Source organism: Oncorhynchus mykiss, chromosome 10, assembly GCF_057628025.1.
Source record: "Oncorhynchus mykiss isolate SJ-2025 chromosome 10, ASM5762802v1, whole genome shotgun sequence".
In the NCBI taxonomy this organism is placed as follows: Eukaryota; Metazoa; Chordata; class Actinopteri; order Salmoniformes; family Salmonidae; genus Oncorhynchus; species Oncorhynchus mykiss.
This window is the reverse complement of record NC_143031.1, coordinates 45,955,445-45,965,000: the sequence shown is the minus strand read 5'-3', so window position 1 is coordinate 45,965,000 and position 9,556 is coordinate 45,955,445. Positions and strand designations below refer to the sequence as shown.

The window sequence follows — 9,556 nt, the reverse complement described above, 5'->3', positions numbered from 1 at the left end:
GAAGAACGCAAAAACCTAAGAAAGGAATTGAGGAACCTATCCAACCAAAAACACAGAGACCCAGAAACCCTGAGCCTACGGTTTCACCATGGTGAAGCAGTACATAAAAACAAGAAACGTCACGTCAGAAATCAGCTCAATTTAATTGAAGAATCCATAGAATCTAACCACTTCTGGGAAAATTGGAACACACTAAACAAACAACAACATGAAGAGCTGTCTACCCAAAATGGAGATGTGTGGATAAACCTCTTCTCCAATCTTTTTGGCTCTATAACAAATAACAAACAGCAAAAACATATACATGGTATCCTAAATGAAATGATAAAATATACAGAACATAAATTTAAATTGGCTATACTTAAACTCTCTAACATCCTCCTCAGCTCTGGCATCTTACCCAATACTTGGAACCAAGGACTGATCACCCCAATCCACAAAAGTGAAGACAGATTCAACCCCAATAACTATCGTGGTATATTCATCGACAGCAACCTTTGGAAAATATTCTGCATTATCATTAGCAGCAGACTCCTACATTTCCTCAATGAAAACAATGTCCTGACCAAATGTCAAATTGGCTTTTTACCAAATTACCATATGACAGACCACGTATTCACCCTGTACACCCTAATTGACAAACAAACAAACCAAAACAAAAGCAAAGTCTTCTCATGCTTTGTTGATTTGTTGTATAATTGAAGAAAAGCGGTGTTGGGGGGAAAACATACAACATTATGAAATCCATGTACACAAACAACAGTGTGCGGTTAAAATTGGCAAAAAACACACATTGATTTCTTTCCTCAGGGTGAGACAGGGATGCAGCTTGAGCTCCACCCTCTTCAACATATATATCAATGAATTGGTGAGCCCACTAGAACAGTCGACAGCACTCGGCCTCACCCTACTAGATTCTGAAGTCAATGTTTACTGTTTGCAGAAGATCTGGTGCTTCTGTCCCCAACCAAGGAGGGCCTACAGCAGCACCAATATCTTCTGCACAGATTCTGTCAAACTTGGGCCCTGACAGTTAATTTCAGTAAGATCATAAATACAAATTCCACCTAGACACTGTTGCCCTAGAGCACACAAAAAACTATACCTACCTCTGCCTAAACATCAGCACCACAGGTAACTTCCACAAAGCTGTGAATGATCTGAGAGACAAGGCAAGAAGGGCCTTCTACACCATCAAACATAAAATTTGACATCCCAATTAGGATCTGACTTATAAATATTTGAATCAGATATAGAACCCATTGCCCTTTATGGCTGTGAGGTCTGGGGTCCCATTCACTAACCAACAATTCACAAAATGGGACAAACACCAAATTGAGACTCTACATGCAGAATTCTGCAAAAATATCCTCAGTGTACAACGAAAAACACCAAACAATGCATACAGAGCAGAATTAGGACGATTCCCGCTAATGATCAAAATCCAGAAAAAAATGTATTCAATTCTACAACCACCTAAAAATAAGTGATTCTCAAAGCTTCCATAACAAAGCCCTCACCTACAGAGAGGTGAACCTGGAGAAGAGTCCCCTCTGCCAGCTAGTACGGGGACTCTGCTCACAAACATAAACATAAACAGAGCCCCAGGACAGCAACACAATTAGACACAACCAAATCATGACAAAACAAAAAGATAATTCCTTGACACGTTGGAAAGAACCAACAAAAAAACTGAGCAAACAGGAATGTTATTTGGCCCTAAACAGAGAGTACACAGTAGCAGAGGGACCACTGTGACTGACCCAAAATTAAGAAAATCATTGACTATGTACAGACTCAGTGAGCATCGCCTTGCTATTGAGAGAGGCCGCCTTTGGCAGACGTGGCTCTCAAGAGAAGACAGGTGGAAACCAAGCTGCACCTCCTAACCCCCTGCCAACTGTATGACCATATCAGAGACACATATTTCCCTCAGATTACAAAGAAGTTGATAAACTCCCATATCTATTAGGTGAAATACCATAGTGTGCCACCACAGCAGCAAGATCCGCGATCTGTCGTTACAAAAGCAACCAGTGGAGCACAAACACCATTGTAAATACAACCTATATGTCACGACTTCTACAGAAGGTAACTCCTCTCCCTGTTCGGGCGGCGCTCGGCGTCGCCGGTTTACTAGCCGCCACGATCCCTTTTTCCTTTTCTGTTTGTTTTGTCTGTGATTCTTTTCACACCTGGTTTCATTGGCGTTTATTTCTGTGTGTATATAGGGTACCTGTTGCCTGCCTTAGTTCGTGCGGGATTAGATTTGTGTGTATTGTGCTCGATTATATTTGATGTTGGTTGTTTTCACGATTACGCACGTGTATGTAAAGTGTCACGAGTTTCTGAGTATCGAGAGCGTAGTTTTTGGATTTTCGTCTGTGCCATTTTTGTATTGGTGGACTATATGATTAAACACTCTTCTCAGACATCCCTGCTCTCCTGCGCCTGACTCCTACACCTCTTACCGAGACGCACGTTATCACACTATATCTAGAGAGAGAGAGTCTCCAGACCATAAGCACCCTCAGACTGGGTTAAACATGGTGTCCCAAATAATTGTTACGTAATACAAAACTCACCTCGTCAGAGATCTGCGATCCAAATGTCACCCAGGTGCCTACCGTCAGACAGACAGAGACAGACATACGGAGAGAGACAGAGAGAATCAGTTCTGTTACATTCCTCAGGGAGTCTATAATGCATATTGTTCTGGTCCATTTGTTTTGTACTAACCCAGCCCCAAGCAGGACACACGCAGACCAGACTTCCCCAGGTTCCTGAGACAAAGAAAGACATGGGTCGGGAAGAGAAAATAAGAGGTATGAACATTTGTTAGGGAAAGATGTACTGTATACCGTCACCTCAAAAGCTACCTACATTAGCACTTCTAGTGCTTCCAGCACAGTAGGTACATTCACAGAGTGTAGTTCAGTTTCCTCAATTACGAGGGTCAATGCATACACCTCTCCACTAGATTTTTCAACACAATCTGCAGATACAAATTCTAAATAACTTTGGGTAAGGTCAATACATTTATTTTGTATCTGCTTGGAAATCTGGATAAGTGAGTGTATTTCTGGCTGTGATAAAATGATCGCCATTGCCTGAGTGCCCAGACGGCCAATGTTGACCTTTACCCTTCTCACATCAACAGTTCAGTGTAATATAGTGCATAGGCTTTAACACTGGGAGGGCACTGGGTGGGTTCAATCCTACTCCAGATGAAGCTGTATATACTCAGCATATAAGTAATAACATGGGGCTGATTGAAATGGTTTATATGGTTCTAGAGCCCAGTGCTGGGCCTGCCACATCTGATTATCCAGACAGCTGAGTGTTTGAAGGGCAGGATATAAGTGGGATCAGAGAGCTGCAGTGAGTTCTGGTCATGCAAGTGTGTGCCACTGGAAATTCTGTGGGTTTCGTCCTCGCCCTCCTCCTCTCCTCCACGCATGCTCTCTTCCACTCTAATAAGCCGGCTGGAAAGGCAGCAGAACTGCAGCGGAACTCATTGCTGCTCGCCATCTTTTTATCTCCAGCGCCTCGCCCCTCTGCCTGTCTGCCTGCCTGCGTTCGCCACAAATAGCCTGATGGAAAGAGACAGACTGTCAGAGCGTTTAGATCCGGGCATCCCGGGCACTGCTTTATTTTCCCTGCTCTTTTATTATTTGCCCTGGCAGCTATTTTTAGACGTATGCATATGTGTGCGTTTGTGTGCCATTGTGTGCGTGAATACAACACATACATACGTGTTGTGTGTGTTTCTGTGTCAGTCACATGTACTCAAAGAATTGTGCATGATCCTGTATGTGAAGGGAGAGGGAGGATGGAGCACTTTATAATACATTGCATGAGTCATTCTTTATCCCCCACAAACTAGCCTCTGGGCAAAACACACTAACTCTCACTTTCACTACTGACAGGGACTCAAATCACAGCATACTGACCATATCAACACAGATATGACACTTTAGCTGATAACTACTACAAAAAAAAAATACTATAGTTTACTATAGAATACTGTAGTATTACTATAGTGTTTTTGTAGTGTAGTGTTTTAGCGGACATTGCTGTAGTATTTACTATAGTTGTTTTTCTTTTTGCGGATATTACTGTGGTATACTGTAGCATTTACTATAGTGTTTTTTGCAGATATTATTTAAAAAACTATACTGTAGTATGTACTGTGGTGTTTTTTGCGGCCTGTAGTATACTGTAGTATTTACTGTAGTGTTTTTGTTGTATTATCTTTGACATAGAAGTGTGGACTTTCTCCTTGAGGAAACCTACTGGAAAAATGATAAAGGAGCACATTTTCAATAACCTGTATTCTACAGTATACTGCTGTTTACTTCAGTTTACTACATCATTCTATAGTAAGTACTACACATGATCAAGGGATACTACAGTGTGTAGTATAGTATTCTACAGCAGGGGTCTTCAACCTTTTGTTGCCCAGGGACTCCTTACCAGGAAAACTGGCGACCCAGGGACACCCATCATACTCTAACGAAACATAGTTTTCCCCACGTCTTGTCTTATCACCAGGTGACTGATAATGACGAAGAGAAGTAATCAACATTTTAAAGTGAATAGATTTAGTAGATAGTGTTTTTCATTATTTTGACCTCCTGATATTATAATTGGAAGAGGAAGTGTGAACTCTTAACAGGTAACTCCAAACACATTTTCTCAGTGAGCAGTTTTTTTTGCTGGTTAAACAAAGGTCAGCCGTGTGTTGGCAGAAAATTAAGTCCATGTCAAGAAAGCTTACCAGCAGTCAGACGCAATTGCCCCACTGGTAGCCTATTCATGGATGCTTTTTCAAAGCCTACGTCAGAAACTCCAGTGAGTGTAATTGGCTACAATGAGTGTAATTTGCTCAATATTCAGAGTTAAAAAATAAATGAATTCAACTTTCAATATATACAGTAAGAGTCAAAAGTTTGGACACACCTACTCATTCACAACAGCATTTCTTTATTTGTACTATTTTATACATTGTAGAATAATAGTGAAGACATCAAAACTACGAAATAACACATATGAGATCATGTATTAGCCAAAAATATGTTAAACAAATCAAAATATATTTTATATTTGAGACTCTTCAAAGTAGCCACCCTTTGCCTTGACATCTTTGCACACTCTTGGCATTCTCTCAACCAGCTTCATGAGGTAGTCGCCTGGAATGCATTTCAATTAACAGGTGTGCCTTGTTAAAAGCTAATTTGTGGAATTTATTTCCTTCTTAATGCGTTTGAGCCAATCAGTTGTGTTTTGACAAGGTAGGGGTGGTATACAGAACATAGCACTATTTGGTAAAAGACTGAGTCCGTATTATGGCAAGAACAGCTCAAATAAGCAAAGAAAAATGACAGTCAATCATTACTTTAAGACATGAAGGTCAGTCAATCCAGAATATTTCAAAAACTTTGAAAGTTTCTTCAAGTGCAGTCGCAAAAACCCTCAAGCGCTATGATGAAACTGGCTCTCATGAGGACACCACAGGAAAGGAAGACGTTAGCTCAGCAGTTACCTCTGCTGCAGAGAATAAGTTAGTTAACTGCACCTCAGATTGCAGCCCAAAGAAATGCTTCCCAATTCAAGTAACACACACCTCAAAATCTGTTCAGAGAAGACTACGTGAATCAGGCGTTCATGGTTGAATTGCTGCAAAGAAACACACTTGACTTTGTTCTCCTTTGTTGTCCTAAAGGACACCAATAATAAGAAGAGACCTGCTTAGGCCAAGAAACACAAGCAATGGACTTTAAACCGGTGGAAATCTGTCCTTTGGTCTGATGAGTCCAAATTTGCGACTTTTGGCTCCAATCGCTATGTCTTTGCATTAGATGACCTGGCCTCCACAATCACCTGAACTCAACCCAATTGAGATGGTTTGGGATGACTTTGACCACAGAGAGAAGGAAAAGCAGCCAAAAATTGCTCAGCATATGTGGGAACTCCTTCAAGACTGTTAGAAAGCATCCCTCATGAAGCTGGTTGAGATAATGCCAAGAGTGTGCAAAGCTGTTATCAAGGCAAAGTGAGTCTACTTTCAAGAATTTCAAATATAAAATATATTTGGATTTTTTTTAACACTTTTTTGGTTACTACATGATGCCATATGTGCTATTTCGTAGTTTTGACGTTTTCAATTGTATTCTACAATGTCGAAAATAGTAACAAATAAATAAAAACCCTTGAAAGAGTAGGTGCGTCCAAACTTTTGAATGGTACCATATATATATAAACTAAGTTTTCACAATTCCTGGCATTTAATCCTAGTAAAAATTCCCTGTCTTAGGTCAGTTAGGATCACCACTTTATTCTAAGAATGTGAAATGTCAGAATAATAGTAGAGAGAATTATTTATTTCAGCTTTTATTTCTTTCATCACATTCCCAGTGGGTCAGAAGTTTACATACACTCATTTAGTGCCACGATCGCCGTAAAGGGGAGACCAAAGCGCAGCGTGGTGTGAATGCATGATTTAATGATAGACGGGCAGCTCCGGACTGATTGGCGGCTCTGGCAGCTCCTGGCTGGCTGACGGCTCTGGCGGACCCTGGCTGGCAGACGGCTCTGGCGGCTCCTGGCTGGCTGACGGCTCTGGCGGCTCCTGGCTGGCTGACGGCTCTGGCGGCTCCTGGCTGGCTGACGGCTCCTGGCTGACTGGCGGCTCCTGGCTGACTGGCGGCTCTGGCTGCTCCTGGCTGGCTGACGGCTCTGGCAGGTCCTGGCTGACTGACGGCTCTGGCAGGTCCTGGCTGACTGACGGCTCTGGCAGCTCCTGGCTGACTGACGGCTCAGGACAGACTGGCGGCTCTGACGTCTCAGGACAGACTGGCGGCTCTGACAGCTCAGGACAGACTGGCGGCTCTGACAGCTCAGGACAGATGGGAGACTAGCAGCTCAGGACAGACGGGAGACTCTAGCAGCTCAGGACAGACGGGAGACTAGCAGCTCAGGACAGACGGGAGACTCTAGCAGCACTGGGACGGAGGAAGGCTCTGGCAGCGCTGGACAGGCGGGAGCACCTGTAGGGATGAGACAGAGAGACAGCCTGGTGCAGGGGGCTGCCACCGGAGGGCTGGTGCATGGAGGTGGAATCGGATAGACCGGACTGTGAAGGCGCACTGGAGATCTTGAGCACCGAGCCTGCCCAACCTTACCTGGTTGAATGCTCCCCGTAGCCAGGCCAGTGCGGCGAGGTGGAATAGCCCGCACTGAGCTGTGCTGGCGAACCGGGGACACCATGCGTAAGGCTGGTGCCATGTATGCCGGCCCGAGGAGACGCACTGGAGACCAGATGCGTAGAGCCGGCTTCATGGCACCTGGCTCAATGCCCACTCTAGCCCGGCCGATACGAGGAGCTGGAATGTACTGAACCGGGCTATGCACACGCACCGGAAACACAGTGCGCTCCACCGCATAACACGGTGCCTGCCCGGTTCCTCTCTCTCTCCGGTAAGCACAGGAAGTTGGCGCAGGTCTCCTACCTGGCTTCGCCACACTCCCTGTGTGTCCCCCCAATACATTTTGGGGGCTGCCTCTCGGGCTTCCAGCCACGCTGCCGTGCTGCCTCCTCATACCGGCGCCTCTCTGCTTTCGCTGCCTCCAGCTCTGCTTTGGGGCGGCAATATTCCCCAGGCTGTGCCCAAGGGTCCTTCGCCGTCCAGAATCTCCTCCCAAGTCCATGAGTCCTGCGTTCTTTGCCACTGCTGCTGCTGGCCGTTGCCATGCTGCTTGGTCCATTGTTGGAGGGTTATTCTGTCATGATTGTCATAAAGGGGAGACCAAAGCGCAGCGTTGTGTGAATGCATGTTTTAATGATAGACGAAAAACACAAAACTGAACAAGCTATACAAAATAATAAGACGAACGTGACTGCTAATGAAACACTGTGCTAACATGCAACATCACATAGACAATAACCCACGAACCACAATACAATACAGGCTACTTAAATATGGTTCCCAATCAGAGACAACGACAAACACCTGCCACTGATTAAGAACCATATCAGGCCAAAACACATAGAAACAGACTAACTAGACATGCAACATAGAATGCCCACTCATATCACACCCTGACCAAACAAAACATAGAAACAAACAATGCAAATAATGGTCAGAGTGTGACAATTAGTATTTGGTAGCATGGCCTTGAAATTGTTTAACTTGTGTCAAACGTTTCGGGTAGCCTTCCACAAGCTTTCCACAATAAGTTGGGTGAATTTTGGCCCATTTCCCCTGACAGAGCTGGTGTAACTGAGTCATGTTTGTAGGCCTCCTTGCTCGCACACACTTTTTCAGCTCTGCCCACAAATTGTCTATGGGATTGAGGTCAGGGCTTTGTGATGGCCACTCCAATACATTGACTTTGTTGTCCTTAAGCCATTTTGCCACAACTTTGGAAGTATGCTTGGGGTCATTGTCCATTTGGAAGACCCATTTGCGACCAAGCTTTAACTTTAAGCTTTAACTTTGATTTCTTGAGATGTTGCTTCAACATATCCACAAAATGTTCCTACCTCATGATGCCATCTATTTTGTGAAGTGGACCAGTCAGCAAAGCACCCCCACAACATGATGCTGCCACCCCTGTGCTTCACGGTTGGGATGCTGTTCTTCAGCTTGCAAGCCTCCCCCTTTTTTCTCCAAACATAACTATGGTCATTATGGCCAAACAGTTATATTTTTGTTTTATCAGACCAGAGGACATTTCTCCAAAAAGTACGATCTTTGTCCCCATGTGCAGTTGCAAACCGTAAGTCTGGCTTTTTTTATGGCGGTTTTGGAGCAGTGGCTTCTTCCTTGATGAGCGGCCTATCGGGTTATATCGATTTAGGACTTGTTTTACTGTGGATATAGATACTTTTGTTCCTGTTTCCTCCAGCATCTTCACATGGTCCTTTGCTGTTGTTCTGGGATTGATTTGCACTTTTTGCACCAAAGTACGTTCATCTCTAGGAGACAGAACGTGTCTCCTTCCTGAGCAGTATGACGGCTGCGTTGTCCCATGGTGTTTATACTTGCGTACTATTGTTTGTACAGATGAACGTGGTACCTTCAGGCATTTGGAAATAACTCCCAGGGATGAACCAGACTTGTGGAGGTCTACAATTATTTTCTGATGTCTTGGCTTATTTATTTAGATTTTCCCATCATGTCAAAGAGGAAAAGAGTTCGAAGGTAGGCCTTGAAATACATCCACAGATACACCTCCAATTGACTCAAATTATGTCAATTAGCCTATCAGAAGCTTCTAAAGCCATGACATAATTTTCTGGAATTTTCCAAGCTGTTTCAAGGCACAGTCAACTTAGTGTATGTAAACTTCTGACCCACTGGAATTGTGATACAGTGAATTATAAGTGAAATAATCTGTCTGTAAACAATCGTTGGAAAAATGACTTGTGTCATGCACAAAGTAGATGTCCTAACTGACTTGCCAAAAATATAGTTTGTTAACAAGACATTTGTGGAGTGGTTGAAAAACGAGTTTTAAGCACTCAAACCTAAGTGTATGTAAACCTCAGACC

At 43.7% G+C, this 9,556-nt stretch overlaps 1 protein-coding gene across 2 annotated transcripts in view; it reads right to left on the bottom strand.

Moving 5' to 3' along the window:
- LOC110534042 (voltage-gated potassium channel subunit beta-2) overlaps positions 1–9,556 on the bottom strand; it is a 31,704-nt gene that overhangs the window by 8,199 nt on the left and 13,949 nt on the right. For both annotated transcript variants that reach the window (XM_036990440.2, XM_036990439.2), the window contains exons 2-3: positions 2,740–2,783; positions 2,586–2,623 (exon numbers count right to left, since the gene is read on the bottom strand). In XM_036990440.2, coding sequence (XP_036846335.1) covers positions 2,586–2,623; positions 2,740–2,783 — 82 coding nt within the window. The remainder of the gene's footprint in view (positions 1–2,585; positions 2,624–2,739; positions 2,784–9,556) is intronic.